Here is a 20387-nt window from a genome sequence, read left to right as displayed (position 1 = left end):
GTTAAGTTAGTCATGATAATTTAGCAAATAAATCCTATTCCTCTCAACACTGCGATAGAAAAAGTGGCCGATATTCTGACTTTGACATTAGAAAAATTGTATTCTCTGCCTTATATCCCTGCTCTCAACGGCAAGTTGCAGAGAAGAATTTGAACGAAGGTGAGAAGAGACAGGGGAGGAGGAGCGGATCAAAGACTTGTGACTGTCACAGAAAGAAGAAGAAAGAAGAAGAAAAAAAAAAAAAAGGCAGCATATTCCGGAGATATTCTCTCTCTGCGGTGCTGGAATGTGCTTGGTGCTCACAAATGCAGACATGCCAGGCAAAAACACACACAGAAACACCTACCGGGCTTAAAATAGGACAACAAATATTTCCTGGCTGGAGTGAAAAATAATAAACTATGTTATAAAATTAGCACAGCGGAGTCAGTGAATGGCGGTGGTCCAGTTATGCAGCAGAGGAATGTGTTAAAGCATGAAAATCGGCAGTGTCGGGCTGAATGACTTGATTTAGAGAGGAATGAGAGGAGAAAGGAAGAAAAGACAGTAGGGGAGAAAAGCAAAGATTGAGGGTAAACTGTGGAGGAGATAACAGTCCACGTCTGTGTTCTGCCCTCCTTTCAAACCTTTATGCAAAAAAAGGGGGTGTTGCATCTGTATTCAAAGCGAGTAACCACTCCACCCTCCCTTTGCTCTCTCCCCTCTCTCTGCTGTGTACATTAAAAAGCCCAAGTAGAAGCAGGTGTCAGCCAATTAAATATATACACTTTCCTGGCTTTTATTCTGATGCACACTTACTTAACATCTATGAATGGCGCCCTCTTAACTCCTTTCAATTCACATTCAAAGCAGGTTTTATTGGCACAACTGATGTGTAACAACTAATTGTGCAATGGGAGCCCACCCCGCTGCATCTCCTCCATAAAAGAGACTTTGTTAACACGACCAAACTGTTCAGACGGAGCACGAGTAGCGCTGCCAGTTAAGACTAACACTGCATGAGCAATATCTGAATCTCAACATTCAATTCTCTCTTTTTCCCCCTCTCGCTTCTCCTCTGCCTGCTTGTTCATTTTTCTGGAAGGGGGGACGAGATGCAAGACGTAGAAGGAGCCGCATAGCTCTGTCATGTTTTCATTAAAAAGCCACGCTTCACTGTCTAATCCTAACTGCTGTCCTCTTTCCTAACCAATTCTGACTGCTTACCTCGTCCTTCAATCACGTTCCCCCTGCCCTGCCCCTCGCCACTGTGTTGTGTTGTGCATCGACTCACCCTGAGTGGTGAGGATGTTAGAAAAGTTGAGGGGACAGAGGTGAGGAGCGGACAAAAGGTGGAGGTGGAGGAGAGAAAGACGGATGAGAAAGAGACAGACAGAGCAGAGTCCAGTGCAATGGGACCACGTCTCTTCTGCTTCACTTGACTGCTCTGTCCCAATTTGCCCTGTGTGACTCTAAACAGTAAACACTGGGGGAGGGGATGATGCATGGGGGGGGAGCGACCTATCTGCTGAATGGCCAGTCGAGGACAGACATAAAACTGATCGTATGCAAAAGACGTCGTTTGCGTGGATATAACTCAACGCAATGTTGCGGAGACGCCATGTTCCCCCCCATAAACCCATCCTAACCAGACAGGCCGACGATGCTGCATAAAGCTAAATGGACCATCTCAGATAGAGGGAGCGCCGAGGAGATTAAGCATCAGTAGAAGCATCAGAGGAAACGAGGGATGGAGGGGAAGAGGGTGGGAGGATAGGAGAGAAATGGGGAGAGATGTAGAAATAGGACTCCATTATTCATGACGTGTGTTTCATGTGCTTGGTGACATCTGGGACAGCAGTGATAATGAGAGTCCCGGGAGATAGAAACCACACACACACACACACACACACACACACACACACACACACATCCCGATGCACCGCACCATACAGCGGTCCAAACACCTTCAACTGGATATCTTATTACCTCTTATTGAACTGTTAATCGCATGTGAACTTAGGCTCAAGTAACTGTTCTTTAAAAAAATGTCACTCAGTCAAAGTGAACATCTGACGGCAAAAAGCTCCACCTTGTTTTGATTTAGCAGTAGATAAGAGACAGAGTTGGATATACGGTGTGTGTCTGCCATCATATGTGTGTGTGTGTGTGTGTGTGTGTGTGTGTGTAATGCTGTGTACTCCAGCTTAGCCCACGGCCCGGGGCAGTGAGCTGCATTAGCGGGACTGAGCGTGCGGCCTGGTCCCTCCCTATTAGAGTGCTGGTGGCAGAGGAGTGTCACTGTCCAGCATGGAGAAAGAGAGTGAGAGAGAGAGGGAGAGCTTAAATGCTGCCACACACACACACACACACACACACACACACACACACACACACACACACACACACACACATTTACATTGTTTACCACAGTTGAAATCCCTAACAGCACGCCAAGTGACCATAAATGCACTCTGAATCAAAGTATGAAATGTTACAATCTCCCATTTACCTAAATTAAACCTCAGAAACCAACACCATCACCACCAACAGAGACATCAACTGTAACCTGCCAATGGAAAGTGGGGTGCAAAATGTTCTGATTTGAAGTTGGTATTTAAAGTGGTTACTGCACAATCACAAACATCCCGTAGGTACAGCGATGTAAGAAGTAGTGAGATTCTTTACTGAGATAGAAGTCGCAATAACACAACATGTAAAACTACTCGATTACAAGTAACAGACTTAAAAATCTTACTTAAGTAAAAGAACGTATTATCAGCAAAAAGTACTTACTGTATCGACATTATGACTGATATTTCAACACATAAGCAGCATTTTAATGTGTAATGTGGGAGATCGTTTTAACCACTATAAGCATTGTTGGGTAGTTTAATCTATAATAATGTATGTAAGAAAAAATAAATAATTTGTTTTGTGTATTCTGAGTAAAGACTACAATATTTCCCTCTGAAATGTGGTGTAGTAGAAGTATAAAGTAGAAGAATAAGAAAATACCCAAGGAAAGTACCTCAAAAGTGTGTGCAATAAAAGTACTGACATTACAGTTGGAATCTGCCAAACAGGAAGAAGTCCAGTTATCTTAAAGATCTCATAGTACCTTATAAACCAACTAGAGCATTGCGCTCCCAGACTGCAGGGTTACTTGTAGTTCCTAGAGTCTCTAAGAGTACAATGGGAGCCAGAGCCTTCAGCCATCAAGCTCGTCTCCAGTGGAACCAGCTTCCAGTTTGTGTTCGGGAGGCAGACACCCTCTCCACATTTAAGAGCAGGCTAAAGACTTTCCTTTTTGATAAAGCTTATAGTTAGGGCTGGCTCAGGCTTGCCTTGGATCAGCCCCTAGTTATGCTGCTATAGGCTTAGACTGCTGGGGGACACCAGCCTGCTCTCTTCCTTCTCTTCCTCTCTCCTCCCCTCCCTCTCTCTTCTTCTCCCTCTCTATCTGTATGCATTTATGTAAATGTATGTTACTAACTCATCATCCGGGGCATCATCCCCGGAGTGTCTGTCTCTCATGTGGCAGGTTGCCACTGATAAAGTTTAGGTCAGGATCATGAATCGTGGCTGCGTCTGCTGCCCTGGTCCTGCTGGACACCGGGAAGCCTCTTTGACATTTTCCAGGATTCATCCATACTTCTGTCAAATGTTGTATTTGTACTATGTTGTTTATCCTGTACACACAACATCTATTGCACGTCTGTCCGTCCTGGGAGAGGGATCCCTCCTCAGTTGCTCTCCCTGAGGTTTCTTTCCTTGTGCGATGTGAGGGTCTAAGGACAGAGGGTGGTGTAACCTGTACAGTCTGTAAAGCCCACTGAGACAAATGTATAATTTGTGATATTGGGCTATATAAATAAATTTGATTTGATTTGATTTGATTTGAAGTCAGACAATTTGATTAATTGAAAAAATAGGGAGGGCAGGGAAGCACTGCACTTTATCGGTACTTTGTCCTACACACTTATTTCACAATATAGAAACAATAGGCTTTATATGCTTTGGCCTAAATATAAATAAAACAATCATTAAAAAAAAGAAATCTGTTAAAGCGAACCCGTTTTAGCCATTTGCGCATGGTGGGAAATATTAGAGTGTGACACATCAAAGGCTCTCTGCTAGTGTGAAGGAGAATAGCTTCTTACAAGGACTGGGCTAAATAAATGTCCACAGAGCGATAACAGTGATACTATGTGTTAGAGAGGGGGTTTACCCGGATATGAACACAGGTGTGCCTTGAGAACTTGAGTTCTGTATATTCATATACACACAAACTATTTACAGAAAAAGTTAAAAAGACCCTGTTTTGCAATCAGACTGACCCTGTTAAAATAGTAATGACTGCTACCTGCACTGTGTCATCCCTACTGTACATACAACACGCTGAATTATTGACTGAAGTATTAACAGAGTTCTACTGCACAGAGCAAACAACTCTCATGCTCTAATGTTGAATTATTGACTTGCTTACACATGATATTTACAATGTACATACTAACCCACAGAGAAACATCACAACCTCTTCCTCAAATGTCCTTTTCTGAACCCCAAAGCAGCGTCCCACCTCCCTCATCTTCTCGCTCCGCTGCCGTCAATCACGTCCCGCTGTGATTGATTGTTGATCTGGCCTTTATGTGTGTTTGGACAGCTAATAGTGAGGCGGATCAATAGGGCTGTTTGAGAGGTCATGTAGGAACATGGCACTTGGATGACCACCAGGGATCCCATTTGATCCACGATCATGTCTTCCCACGGACCCCGGACAACCAGCTGCATTCACGGAAACACCGTGAAGAAGTACTCTTCATTTGGGTGACTAAAGTGTGAAAATCTATCACTCTATAGCAGGATAAACACAATATGGAGTGCATTTACTTTGGGTTTAAGAATATCTGATTCTGGCATTTACGTTTATTTCCTTTTCTTTTCCTATCTAAATTATACCCTAGTCAGAATTATACTTTTAGTACAATCATATATATACTCAAGAGTATTTGTAATAATTCCATGAAATTGGATGGAAATTTGTAGAACCAACAAGTTATGACAAGATTTGAGAGAAAATCTCTGCCTTTCATCCTGAGAAATGAAGACTGAGGGGGAAATTAGAATCCAACTTCTTGCTGGTGCTGCGAGTAAAGAAGCATTTACTTAAATACAATTTCTTAGTAGAGCCTGCTGTAATCTCCTCGCACTAATCCCTCTTTCGCTAGCCTAAACAAAAGAGTATAAGAAAGTGGGAGGAAAGTGGTAAAACCTCTTTACTGAAATCCTATTTCTTAACCCAATCCAGGACATGTAAACCCTCCGACTCTTTACTCTAAGCCCTAACACAAGCCGGCCTGCTTTCACTTTTCCTCAATGACTCTGGATGTGGTTAGCACTGCAGAATAAACTACTATCCTTCACAGAGCCAGGAAATTATTTGGTAACTCTCATCTAATAAAATACAAAAAAATAAAAATCACACCAATGATTATATGATGATCACTCAGGAGAAAGTCCAGACAATATGACCTGAAATCTGTGTGACGATAAATGATCATGTTACCTTGATAGAAATAAACTTTCATACGCGCATGTGCTTTCTATCTCGTGTTAAAACGATATTATCACAATTTGCGTTGTAGTGTTGATTATGTCTTTAAAATACTGACAAACTCATCAACTCCTGAAGACGTCTTGATTTCTGCAATAATATAATAATGATCAACTATTCGTGAAGCACAATTCTTGATAAAGTTACAAAGTGCTTTCCAAGGATAATAAAAAAGTTAAAACTCACCTAACAACATAATTATTTTCTTCTTCTACAACTCCTTATTATTTTAGCAGGTTTGTCCCATCAGACTTTGTTGTGTTCCCAGATATCAGCAAGTGCCATGTTATCATAAACAAAAGAAATGATGGCAAAAGTAGAAAATAATAAACTGTAATTATCTTTTAAGCCACATAATAAGACGTGTGTGAATCCAAACCAGACTTTCCCAACTCCCAGTTCTTATATTTCTCACACTGGCTGGCTTAAAGGGTGAGATAGTGGCCAGATTTCTGTCAGAGTGATGTGCTTGCAGGGGCTTCCCCATCTCTCCCTCTTACACTGATTGACACTGATACACTGATGCACTGTAAACATGCTCATGCTGCATGTGTGTGTGTGCCAGCCTGAGTGGGTCTGATGGAGACAAAAAGAGAAAAGAGGCATGGGAGAGCGACGATGGCAGCGATAAGAGTGTGTACGTTCCTGTGTTACGTGCACGTGAGCAGGCGTGTGTAGTAGTGTGTAAATAGTCAATAATAGCCGACACTTGTCAGCCCTCTGCTCTGTACACACAAAGCCCGTGGTTGAGCCATTGTTGAACTCCGCCTCTCCACGCCGCTCCACACCAGCCAAACCCCCCCACCCAAACTGGGCCTCTCAAGCAGAGATAATTATGTCTATTGTGCCCCTTGCGCACACACACACACACACACACACACACACACACACACACACACACACACACACACACACACACACACACACACACACACACACACTTGTTTGTGCTAATTCACACACCCACCCACGTGCCTACTCAACCTAACTGAGTAAAAGATGGCTGCCAGCACCCCATCTGTTCCTGCCCGGCTCTCAGTCGCTCTCAGCACACTGGGGCAGGGGCAAAAATATCCGAGAAAAAGTGAAAGAAGAAGAAACAGAGGTGAACAAGCTGCAGAGCAAGTTGCATTGGAACCTGGATTTAAGAGGTTAAACATGAATACATTTCCATGTTGTTTTGTCATTATCATTTAGCAAGAAGCTGCTCATTGTGTTGGTGTTACCGCCATATGTTTGCATGTGTATGTAAGTAATAGCGGCACCGTCAGATGCATGATTTGGTCTTTAATGCCCCCCACTAACCCCCATGGCCATACTGTGTGCCATGTGGGACAGAGGCAGAAGCAGAGGGGGGCGAGGTGAGGGAGGGATGGTGTGAGACTCCAGGGTGGGGGTGACAGAGGGCAACAGTCGATGTGTTCAATGAGCCCCGGGGACGCCACGTGCTCCCTGTCCTCCTCTGTCACAGCACGTCCTGCTGCACCCAGGCAGGCAGCCCGAGCACAACAACAGGACAGCCTTTACACAGCAGAGCAGAGCCTTAATGTATCCTGAGTTAATGTTTAATGAGCGCTCCATATTCAGGCAGCTTCATGCAAAATCTGAAAATAGCTTTATTGTGTTACTTTTGAGAGGGGTGTGTGTGTGTGTGTGTGTGTGTGTGTGTGTGTGTGTGTGTGTGTGTGCGAGTGTGTAGGGGGCAGGCTTGTACATTTGTACTTTGCAGAAGCGAGTGTGTGTGTCAGACCGGTGTTTACAAGAGTCTGCTGTGTCCCAGACAAGTGTATCTATTAATGTATTCCTGCTCTGAGTGCAAAAGCACAGATTTACAAACAGACATCGTGTCCTAACACACCACAACTCTCCATGAGGTCCCTCTGCCTTTGTCACCTCTCTCCTCACTGCACCTGTGCGGAGCCTTATGATGGCACTAACTTTTTAATTAGTAAGAGGAAAAGCTGCAGTATATGTGCAAGTGGGAAGAAAGAGGTAATATAGACATACAATTGTATAAAAACTTTCAAATTCATATCGGAGCCATATATATATATATATATATATATATATATAGAGAGAGAGAGAGAGAGAGAGAGAGAGAGAGAGAGAGAGAGAGAGAGAGAGAGAGAGAGAGAGAGAGAGAGAGCATGTAAACATGTGTAACGATACATCTCAATATAAATTATATAACCCATCTAGTAGACTACTTTTGACTAAACCGTGGTGTGCTGTGAACTATTCATGGATTGTGGCTTAAAACTGAACTTGCTGTTTGGAGAGCACTTTGTCATAAACATCACTAAGAAGCAGAATATGGCCTAAGATATGAACTTCATGATCAAATATGCTTTTCTTGGTAATTATTTTTTATAAAAAATGTTATTCAGTTACTTTGATTATTTGCTTATGATGTACTGGTAATGACAAGAGCTACAACAATTAGTTGATTGAGTTGAATTAGATAAAAATCTGATATCTCGACATCAAATATCTTCTATATATTTTTCCAGCTTCTGGAATGCAATGATTTGATACTTATCTCTGTTTTATATCACTGTAACCTGAAAACCTTTGAGTTTTGGAAGTTGGACAAAGTAAGACATTTGATGACGTCCCTTTTGGGAAATAACAGCCATTTTTCTGGCTTTTTTTTTACACAATACGAAAAATCGAGAAAATAATCAGCAGATAAAAGCATAATGAAAAGATAACTGCAGTTAGTTGCAATCCTAGTTATGTATTAATATATAGTCCACTAAACATGGAGAGATGGAGCACCACTCAATTCATCATCTTCAAACTCAGGTCACTGCACAACAATAAGTTTATGTTAGTTACTATAACTTTATTTTATATATAACCTTTAACTAACTTATCCTACAAATGGATCATTTCGACTGTCCAGGTGTTCCCAATGAACCCCTATGTGTGTGTGTGTGTGTGTGTGTGTGTGTGTGTGTGTGTGTGTGTGTGTGTGTGTGTGTGTGTGTGTCTCTGTTGAACCGGTTGACTTCCAGCAGGGACCCCAGGGGCAGAGGATTGATCTGTAATGTAGCCTGTAAGTGACCGCACCACCCGGTGACACCCATTAGGATCCAGGTTCACATTAAGGCCTGATAACTCAGCATTTACACACTGACAGGTTAAACACGGGTTAAAGCCACCTCACTTTCAACACAACAGGGACTTAACTACACCTATGAAGGCGCATTTCCTCCCAGTTTTCTCAAAATAATGAGTACAAGCAGCATCTGTCAATGGTCTATATGCAATAAAAAACACATGTGTGTCTTGTGTCATTTGACTTAAAGGGTATAAAACAAGATGGAGTGGAAGTTTGGAGAGAAAATAAAGGGATGGAATTTTAAAAAGATGCAAAAAAAGTGTACAAGAGAGAGAAAGGAGTACACAGAGTACTGACGATGAGTAGGTGAAGTGTTGATGTGTGCGAGAACAGTTTTCTAACCTTGTTTTTCTTCTAATCTCGTCCATAAATTGCAATTTTTCCCCTCCAACATAGCTTTTCAGCGTTGGATTTTATGAGCATGTGTATCAAATTACTGTGCAAATACACAAACAAGGCGTAACTGTGTGGCAGGTGGATTAGATGGAGCATGGTTGGGCATCTTCTATGGACCACCATGTGGCCGCAGCCATCTGCTGGTCCAGTCTCTATTCATCGGAGCCACTCATTAGCTTTCTGCTGGTTAGACTGACGGCCTGGATCTGCAAGCTGAACCCTCTCTGTGTCCCACTGTTGTTTTTTATTCCCATCCACAGACCCTCCATCTCTCTGTCTCCGCTCCAGCTCTCCTCCTTCAGATCACTGCTCAGACTCGCAGGCCTCCATTGTCTCATGAGGGTCACACACACGCGGACCCACCCACACACACACACACACACAAAGCTTAACTACAGGGATGGCATGGGACGGGGAAGTGAGAGGGAAATAGGTCAGTCTGCCTGCTCCCCTCCCCTCCTAAACCCCCTCACTGTCCTGGCTGGACAGGAAAGTGGGGCAGGCAAGGGGACACACACACACACACACGCACACACGCACACACGCACACACACACACACACACACACACACACACACACACACACACACACACACGGCTCCAGATGGGTAACATGCGTGTTTGACTAAATGGAACCTGTTGGGGTTCAGAGGGCATGACTGCGTTGTGTTATCAACTCAACCTTCAGACCGGTATGTGATTGTGCTACTGATACATAATGATTCCTCCGTGCTTCAGGTACGAAGTGAAGGTGACGTAGAAAATTTAGATTCACTTTTTCTTTTTTAACTCAAATTCAGCGTCTTGTCACTTTTCGGGGTGTAGCGATACATTAATATGGATTCCCATGGCACGTCTGTGTCACCATTTCCAATATTCAAACAGTTCTTAAACATGAGAAATGAATAGATTGTTTTTCATTTAAATGTCTGGAAGAGCCCAGTAATAAAATTGTCAAATCATATTTTAGTAGATTTTTTGTGAGTTGATATAAACGTCACTGATTGAGTTATGATATATGATATATATATATATATATATATATATATATATATATATATATATATATATGATATCGTCTCATATCGATCGCAGGCCTCTGAATTGAAGCGAATAGAAATTGTATCGTGTGATATCAGCGTATCGTTGTATAAATAATCAATATAATATCGTATCGTGATGAAACTTGTGATTTACACCCCTAGTCACTTTTGTATTGTTGTTTTGTATTCAGGGAATCAGAGAGCAGACACACAGGAAGGAACCGAGGTGGCACAAATGTTGCTCTGAAGGTCGATGACTTGGCATCAACACTTCAAATAAAAGTCAATTGAAATTTTAAAATCAATACTAAAAAAACAATACCTATGCATTGAAACTAATTAAATCTCCAGCACAAATCCTTTTTGCACACACTCGCAGCTGGAAAATAGAAACGATCCTATTTCTCTTTTGTGTTGATCGACCAGCCAATTGCAGCACACGAGAGTATTGTTTTTGAAATTCAAAGACAGTTCAGTGACGGTTGAGCGCTTCGACTTGCTGTTTGCAGTGGATTTCAGCAGACAATGTCCATCTTTATCGATACGATACCAGACAACATCCCAGGCAGAGTATTTGTTACCACAGAGAAAGCTAATTGGGATTTGATCAAAATAAAAGACTGCGTGAATGGTCCAGGAACAGGAACAAGCATGTATGGAAAATGATGGAATGAAAGTCTTTGATTAAAAAAGATGGGTACATGTGTGCACAACCGTAACGTATATGGATTAATTCACTCAAAATCAACTGCAACTCCTCCCCGCGGTGTTTCTTAAGCAAAAAAAAAGTGACAGGCCAGACAGGCAACCACAAAATCACTCACAAAATCAATTTCAATTTTCACATCTTCATTAGACCTATCCAGACAGTCCTTTGCTGGCCAAGTAGGAGGAGAGAGGTAGAAAAGAGAGTTTGGACTGTGATGTGAGAGCAACTCAAAGAGATGGTTAACTGAGGCGTTGGATATCAACATCAATAATGTTTATATAACCACATGTACCCACGGTATATTGATATTCACTGTATGTGTATGTGTGTAGTTGTTGTGCACCCATGTGAGAGTACGCTTACACTATTCAGATTCTGAACTGTTTTGCAGACGTGTTGTGTTTTAGAGCTTATGTTGCGATAAGTGACTTCAGTGATTGGCTTTAAGGACGACGAGGTCACTGTGTTGATTAGCGCGGAGGTCGTGGGTCAAGGTCGAACACGTCCACATTGCGAGAGCTCGTTGTGTTTGTGTGCGCCGCTGTCGCAGGGAAACGAAAGTTCAGTGAGCAGCTCATCATGTTCAACATCTGATCCTCACACTCACTGCTCATCAACTGACCTATATACCCCTAATTACACACAGCAGCCTCATGACAGCATACACAGCAACACCCCATACATAAAACAATAACATAAATACACACACAGAGGACTGGCCCGTCCACAGCAGATCAACTGTGTTTATGTTTAGAAAACACAGGAAGTCACTGTGAACCGTGACAGGAGCTCTTAATGCAAAGAGGGACAGCAGAGGAAAGGTAAATGAAGAATCACTCTTGATTTTAAAGTGAAAACAGCAAATCAGAAAAGGGAAAAAAATTTAGATTTGAAAACAACAACAACTCAAATCAAATTTTAACAATTTGTTAAGCAAAACTTTTAGCTATAACAAATAAATAGAAGTAGTGTGTGAATGTCTGATCAAACTGAATTTTAAAAGGTGTGTATGTAGCCAACTTTTACAACATATATGTATGTAACACATTGATCAGATTTTTAATACAGTAACACAATGTTTTGGTAATTCCGAAAAAATGTGTTGTTCCTCATTGTTGAAGTTTTCTGCCAGGAGGTATCTGAAGACACAAATCTAATACAAAGTATAGTAAAACACTACCGTACTGTACGTGAAAACTGAAAAACACACTAAAATGTCCGACAAAAACAAACTACTGCAACCTTGGTGCATGTGTATGTGTGACACTGTCAGTGTGTTTTGCATACATATAATATAAAACGCCATCTGCCAGGACCCGAGGCCGTTCTTGCCCTACTACCCTCCTTGCTTCTCTTCCTTTGGTTCATTTTTTCCTCCACCTCTCATCCCTCTCTCCCACATTGTTATTGCAAGCATATTAAATGCAGAAAATAAACATTTCAAAACATACATTACACACAATATATAATCACATAAAAAACACTCATAATGTATTCACAAACAACTAAAACAGAAAAGACTGAACACTAAATGTCTCTCTCTCTTGCACACACACACACACACACACACACACACACACACACACACACACACACACACACACACACACACACACACACACACACACACACAAATGAGGTTAATGAAGATGAATGTGGGGGCACAGTCCTATTGACATCCTATGTCTCTATAATTGTGGCCCTGTTCTTCAAGGACATGGTGGTAGAAAAAGCAGGGAGAGGACAGGAATAGATCTGATGAGGAGAAACTGTGGAATAGTCATGCGATTTGGAAGAGATGTAACGCAGATCTGATGCAGTGTCAATCGCAATTAAAGGCACAATGTGACATGGGGGGGGGAATGTATGTGATGAGATGTAAAAGCAATGATAGTAGAGAGGGAAATGTCTGTGAAGAGAGGAGGAAGACGAAGGAGAGTGAGGGAGGAGATATCAAGCAGGGAGGATGGAGGAGGAGGAGGACCAGATCAGTGATCCAGAACAGTGAGCAGACAGAAGACACGAGTTAAGAGTTCGGTCAAACATAGAGCACAGCGGTGCATCCGCTGTGCTCGCACGCGCGCGCGCACACACACACACACACACACACACACACACACACACACACACACACACACACACACACACACACACACACACACACACACACACACACACACAGGAGATAAAGACATACCTAAATCCTTTGAAATGAATCAACCTGCCCACCCCCAGGATAATCCAGATTCACTCATGTGATGTCCTACCTGGTACGATGGAAACCGTGTCTCTCTCCCAGGACACGACGCTGACGTACTCCTGCACGGCAGCGGGGATGAGGCACTTGAACACAGCTACGTTGCCCCGCATCGAGCGCTGGTCCGCCACCCGCACGGTGTAGGGCTCCCTGAAAACTACAAAAAAACGCACAACTCATATTTAGATAGCTGATATCTCAAGCTTCAAAATGCAAGTTTATTTTCCTACCATTGAATAGTTGAGGTGTAAATGTTGTTGGAGAAGCTTTTCCAGCCAGACACAAATGCATTTCATACATATTATTACTTTTAAAGATATTATCTATCCAGAAGATGTGGATGAACATCATGACGACATTGTCACAATGTGACACTTTTGGTTCTGAGACAGAAACAATAATCTACTTGTGTTTACATCCTCAGAAACAACACATTAACACTCCAGAGACAAAACGCCCTTTCATCAATTACCACAGAACTCCACATTTATTCATTGGGAATTACTGGCCTTCTCTTGTGTTGTTTGAACTATTCTAATTCTGCCTCCGCTTTTACCATAAATGGCGCTAGCTGCCATTAAGCAGGATAATCAGGGAAATTATTTTCTAGCTTTGGCATGACATCATCTCAAAACACTGTTTTCTCCTGTTTCTTTGCACAGAACTTCATAAGGATGCAACAGAGTGAGCTGCACATTCAAAGTAAACTGAAGGGTTGTTGGTGCTCAGTTTATGAAGGTTCATGCAATATTTTACACTCTGGTGAATGAGCAGGGACTCATTAGCAAAATCACATGAAAGCTAGGACGTATCCGAAGGTTGCTAAGAAACTGGTTCGGAATCCCTTCCCTGGTAACAGATACGATGACAGCATGCATACATTCCCGCTGCGAGAGGGAAACACATGCAAGTGCATGAAAATATACATCTTCTTTGAACAGAGGAGTAGAATAAAGTAGATCTGTCAAGTTCTTCTGAAATAACATGGAGTGAACCACCACTGAATTTGTTTGAACATTGTTGTTCATTGACGGTCATTCAAATGAGACAACTGTCAATTATTGTTCGAAGGCAGGGCAAGTACAACACCACGGCCACAAGACTGAACACCAAGACAAAGCGTCCGCATCCTGTATGGCCATATAACCTGTGCACCAGAGCTGCCGCGGCCCGACAGAGGCCGCTGGCTGCAGGATGTTTGGTTCATGCTAATCCCTCGTCTCCTGAGGCTGGGCTTTTGGGTCATGTGGGAATGAAGGCAGCAACCGGCTGGCATGCAGCTCAGGGTCCTGGCTCAAATCCTCAACTTGGCGCTAGTATTAGTATTAGAATGAATATGAGTATTAGTTCATGTCGGTGTTGGGAGGCAGAATATGAAAACAGATGTTGATGGCAGGAGGGAAGGGGGGAGGGACCGACTGGCCTGAATGAATGATGGGAAGGAGGAGGGGGCGGGACAATAGATGCAGTGTAACTAACATCCAGCTGTAGCTTTGTTCCAGCTGCGGTTTGATGGAGCTGTTTGGTGAAGTATCTCTGCCGGTTCTAGAGCTGCAGGAACCCAAACCCCCAGACGTACTGTTTTACTTTAGATGAGGTCTCGCTTATTAAAGCAGCCTCACGCGGTCCAATCAACGGAAAGCGCCAATTAGGTTTGTTAATGAGAGATAATTAAAGAAGTGTGCTGTGGCTATATTTAGTCTGGCACAAGAGGACAGTTTGAAGAACGATGGAGCAGGGAGTAGAAGGAGGACAGAAAAGAGAATATGATGGCAACAGAGGCAGCTTTTGGTCAAAATGTCCAAAAATAGAACACCTATAATATCTAGTAGTGTTTATCAATTGATTCTTTATTCTTTAACGCATGATAATAACTCATTTATTCTCTTTTTTTCTTACAATAGGCTGGAGATATTTTGTATGTATGGTAACAGTATAATAAAAATATGAGTTTGTAAATAAATATTCCTCTGTCTAGGTTATACCCTGTAAAAGATGGTGATAAGGTCACTGACACTTAGAACAGTATCTCCTTATCACTAGGTGAGGAATTACTTTTACCAACTTGCAAAGCTTTAAAAACGATTCCTCAAATAATATCCACGGGCCCATCAAGTTCCTGCTGGACTTTATTGTACTGACCTTTCAAAAAGTGAAAGACTGTCAATGAGGATGATCCGGTAATGTGATCTAACCTATTGTCACACTTTTCTCTTCTCATCTGATCTGGTTATATCATCTAAAAATCACATTTGAGTTGCCACTTAACTCGAAGTACTGCAGGGGTTGCGTTTTGGATTTCATCCTAACAGATGGTGCCATGCTGTAGATGGAGCTGAAGGGGTTATGTCGGTATAAAGCGCAGCGGTTCATCACCAGCTCAGTCAAATAGGTGTGAGCGAAGGCCGAGGCCTGGTGTAGTATGTGATGCAGATGTTCTCTCTGTAGACTGTGTTCTAGGTCAATCTGTGTTCAGGTCGAGACGGGCTATTTTAGGGCAGGTGATTCTGTGTGTGGGTAGGGCTTTTTTTGCAGCTGCCAATCACATCTGCTCTACTTTATGCTTTCACAACCGTCTCATTTTGCTCCATTCCTCATCATGTTGTGACTCACTTTGGCCTTTTGAACCACAACCCCACTTTTTTCAACTCAATTACAAGTCTTGCTTTACTGTTATGCCTAGTCCACACGTGCAGTGGGTATTTTTGCGAATGTAGCTTGTTCTATGCATTTTTGCCTCAAAACTGTGTAGTACTGAAAAAAAGGGGCTTTTGAAAACTTCCAGCCAGGGTGAAGGTTTTCAAAACCTCCTGATTTCTTTTGTCTAGTACCATCAGACCGTGCGCCGTTATCTCCTTTGTTGGCCGTCACAAATAAGGCAACATTTTGTGCAACGGCGGAATAAATACATCCATGATTGGTGGACATGGCAAAATAACCTGTGTGTGTGTGTGTGTGTGTGTGTGTGCGTGTGCGTGTGCGTGTGCGTGTGTGCGTGTGCGTGTGCGTGTGTGTGTGTGTGTGTGTGTCTGTGTGTGTGTGTGTGTGTGTGTGTGTGCGTGTGCGTGTGCGTGTGAGTGTGCGTGTGTGTGTGTGTGGTCAAATATGCACATTGGCCTTGATAGCTCTTTGATTGTGTTGTTGCATTATCATCTGGACAGAGAATTTTTTTCAACAGTGCTTTTGTGAACGGGATTTACAAAAATACCTGTGTAGGTGTGGACCAGGCCTGAGGCCTATTCCCCTTCCCTACAGCGGTCCCAACTCACCAGCTTTGATGCGGATGTTGGGGCTGCGGATCTTGCCGGCTTGGTTCTCGGCAGTGCAGAAGTAGTCGTTGTCGTGGATGTAGCTATTGTAGGCGGAGGGCGAGAAGGGGTACAGCTGTAGGGTGCCATTGGCGTGCACGTGCCGGATGTGGGGCACGTCGTAGATGTCGTCGCCGGTGGCCAGGTACCAGCGCAGTATGGCACTGGGGGTGCCCCCTGCTGGACAGGGCAGGGACACCCCCACCGAGCTGGAGTAGGTTACCCTCTGCAGGGAGGCATTCACAAAGTACAGCCTGGTGGAGCCCACATCCTCACTGTGTACTGCAGGGGCAAACAGACAACACAACATCATTTAACAACAGGCCGAGGTGGAGGTGAAAGGACATCCATGAGCACTTGTTATGTGCTGTATACACACACGCACGCACGCACACACAGACACACACACACACACACACACACACACACACACACACACACACACACACACACACACACACACACACACACACACACACACACACTGTATAAGCTAACAAACAGGATTCCACTGCCTCTGATTTAAAGCAATCGGCATCACATTAATGGACAATAAAATGGACAGAGTGGGAATGCCCTTCAAATGTGTTGCAAAATAATCATAACAAATATATGTCAAATGTCCAGCTGCAAACATCAGTCATGTGATCCAGAAAGCCAGGGATTTGGGCTAAAGCCTGTGATGGTTTAGATGGATCGGAGGGAGGAGGAGCCTGTTACCTCCATACAGTGTGTGCACACATACACAAACAAAGACAGAGAGAGGGAACTCGATGATAGGTTATGTGATTGGAATTTCTATGCCAGACGCAGAGATTTAAGTCTATTTAATCTCCTTACATATTTAACACACACACACACACACGCAAGCACACACTCACAAACACACACACTCACATGCAGGAATGTTCTTCATTGGCACTCAGATTAAACACATACAGCTCCATCAGAGAAAGGAGAGTGAGAAGAGGGAAGGAGGAGGAGGGACTCTTACATTTGGGGTCATAATAGGAAAGATTAGAAGAGAAAGAAGAGTGGGGGGGACACTGCTGACGGACAGATGTGGACGTTGCCATCACTGATTCTGAAAGATATATAATACAACACCACAGCGCCACATGTTCACCCTGTTAATGTTCAGCTCAGAAAGTCTGTAACACATCATGGAAGATACTAACAGACACTGAAAGATCCAGGATCTTGATCCAAATTGGATGAAATTAGCACTCAGCACACTGTGGTTGTTGTTAAATCATGACTGTGTTTTTTTCCTCTTTTTAAAAAAATGCATCAAATTGATTTTTCCGCTGTTTCTCGTCTATTAAATAATGCTTGTAGAAATATCTGAATTTTAAAAACCACGCCAATATTTATTATACATGAATAAATGCAGTTTGAATATAATGCTATTACCTTTTATTTAATTGATTAAATAGCATTTGATTTAATGATTTAATGTAAAATGTAATTATTATCACTGACATGTTGTAACATCTTACTTCTGACAAAGTGGCCACATCAAGGTTTTTTGTAAGGTGGTCTTTGTGCTTTTATGTTTAATCCTTACTAATGATCATTAGTTGATTTCATAAACTCTTTGTGGTGCGGTTACAAAACATATCTGATAATTTCTTTTATCCTGGAATCATTGAATGCAAAATGGATAATGCATAATGAGTTATTACAATATGAATTTATGATTTTTTAAAATCAGGACGATGATTAAACCATCAATTAATCATTTTGGTGGATAAAAGGCCCTTCCCTACAGCCCAAGGTGATGCCATCAAATTGCTTGTTTTGTCTGACCAACACTTTAAAACTCAGAGATCTTCCATTTATTATCACGTTAGGTAAAGAAAAGCAGCAAATTCTCACAACTGAGAGGCTACAACCCGGGAATTATTTTCTTTAAAAAAGGTTCATTGATTATCAAAGTAGATGGCCGTTATTTCTGTCTAATTGATAATTGACCAATGTTTTTTTCAAAATCAAATAAGTTTTGACTCCCCGTGGTCCACATTATCTGTTTTCCGACTTTACAACAGCAGTATCACCAATCACAGCTGTTAACTGCACTCAGTGTACAAAGACATTATTATGTTCTGTGACACTGTACAGAGTCAGACATATTCAACGTCTGCAGATAGAAGTTTCAATACTTAGATTGATCATTACAATATGTGAGTGTCATTACCAGCTAAATGATGGTCATGTTCACATCATTTTAGAATAATCATGAACTGTAAGGTTGAGGGATTTCACAGGTCCACAAAGCACAATACCCAAAATAGTTGTGAGAATCAAAACCATCTGTGTGAACAGTGACGTTAAGTTTAGTTTGTGATATTGTTGCAGAGAATCAAAAAGTCCATCAGATATGACCTTCTGGAGCATTAACACCAAACACAAGGAATCACGAGTGAGAGAAAATATTGTATCTGATCATCCAACCATTTAGACTTTGTTTAGACAATGTCTTTAAAGAAATGTGGCTTTAAGCTATGGGTGATGAATACAGAAAAACATTAACAGAATCAATCACCACCGTCAACAGCGTCACTGTGCTGCCACTAAGCACCAGATCGAAGAAAGACGCAGCGATTTGTCCCATCCAGGAGGGTTTGTTAATAATTCCTTTCAAAGAAGTAGACTAGAGATTGATAAAGCTGGGCAGAATGTTACAGATGGTATATGAAAATATGTCTGGCAGTCCAGTGGTGGGCTGCAAAAACCAGGTCAGACTCCCTCCCCTTTGCAGATTACTGATAATGGCCCCTGAGCATAAAGCCCATATTAAAGATTGCAATATCTATAATCTCCCAATGGGGGGACAGGACTAAAGTGGAGGAGTGTGGGGGTCACTCTGAGTGCCCGGGTGGGGGGGTGGGGGGGGGGGCAGCAGGAGAACCTCTCATACAGTAGATTATATGGCCTGGGGGCCCGGGCACTGGGGGGGCTGGGGAGCACTGGGACTGATGGAGCGGGAAGTGGAATAGAAAGGGGATCAGAGCAAACTCCCACCACTCAGAGCCTGTCAAAACCAGGCGAACCACACGTGCACTCACCCAGCACACACACACACACACACACACACACACAAACATACACACTCATGCATACACATAAACACATACACACTCCAAAAGCAGCTCTCAGCGCTCAGTCACACTGGGAGGAGACAGAGTGGGTTGCCATGGTGGCGCTGGCACTTGAAAGCTGTGACTGAATAAAGAACAATGCAACAATTTAATCTAACAACAGTGACCCAATGAACAATATTACATTTAGAAACCTTCAAGTCACTAAGTCCCAAATTCTGTCACACTGTCCCAAATATTTCGAGTTGCAAATAAAGAAATGCTGAAGACATGTTTGTAGAGGTGAATGAGTGTATGCAAATAGTGTGCATTTGAGTGTGCACACCGTACAGGTTTGGTAAACATCAGTGGTGGACAGTAACTAACTACATTTACTAAAGTACTCTACTTAAGTACAATTTTGAGGTTATTGTGCTCTACTTGTAGAGTAGTTTCATTGTATGCTACTTTATTGTTCTACCCCACTACATCTCAAACATCTTGTTCATTCATTCGTCTTCATTTATCTGCGTTTTACTTAGATTATTAATAAAAATATCAACTAATACATTATAAAGTATGTTAAGCTACCCAGCAGTATACAAAGCTCCAGCTTTACCAGTAATAATATTATTTAAGGGCCGTTCTGCATAATGACTTCTTTTACTTTTCGTACTTTAAGTATATTTTGATGCTTGAACTTTTTTACTTGTAATAAAGTAACGTTTTGAATGCAGGAATTTTACTTGTAACAGAGTATTTTTACACTGTAGTATTGCTCCTTTTACTGAAGTAAAAGTACTTCTTCCACCACTGGTAAAAAATAGTGTTTAAAGAAAAATTGCTGTTTGGTTAGGTGTGGTCAGGCATATCA

General features: G+C 42.3%; 1 protein-coding gene across 1 annotated transcript in view; it reads right to left on the bottom strand.

The window, feature by feature from the left end:
• Positions 1–20387, bottom strand: part of LOC115019174 (Down syndrome cell adhesion molecule-like protein 1 homolog) — a 55163-nt gene that overhangs the window by 28864 nt on the left and 5912 nt on the right. Inside the window, 2 exon segments of the mRNA XM_029448602.1 lie at positions 13136–13282; positions 16395–16715. Of these exon segments, the coding sequence (XP_029304462.1) occupies positions 13136–13282; positions 16395–16715 (468 nt within the window).

Source organism: Cottoperca gobio, chromosome 14, assembly GCF_900634415.1.
Source record: "Cottoperca gobio chromosome 14, fCotGob3.1, whole genome shotgun sequence".
Taxonomy (NCBI): Eukaryota; Metazoa; Chordata; class Actinopteri; order Perciformes; family Bovichtidae; genus Cottoperca; species Cottoperca gobio.
The sequence above is the reverse complement of the archived record's forward strand: the minus strand, read 5'-3'. Positions and strand labels throughout refer to the sequence as shown.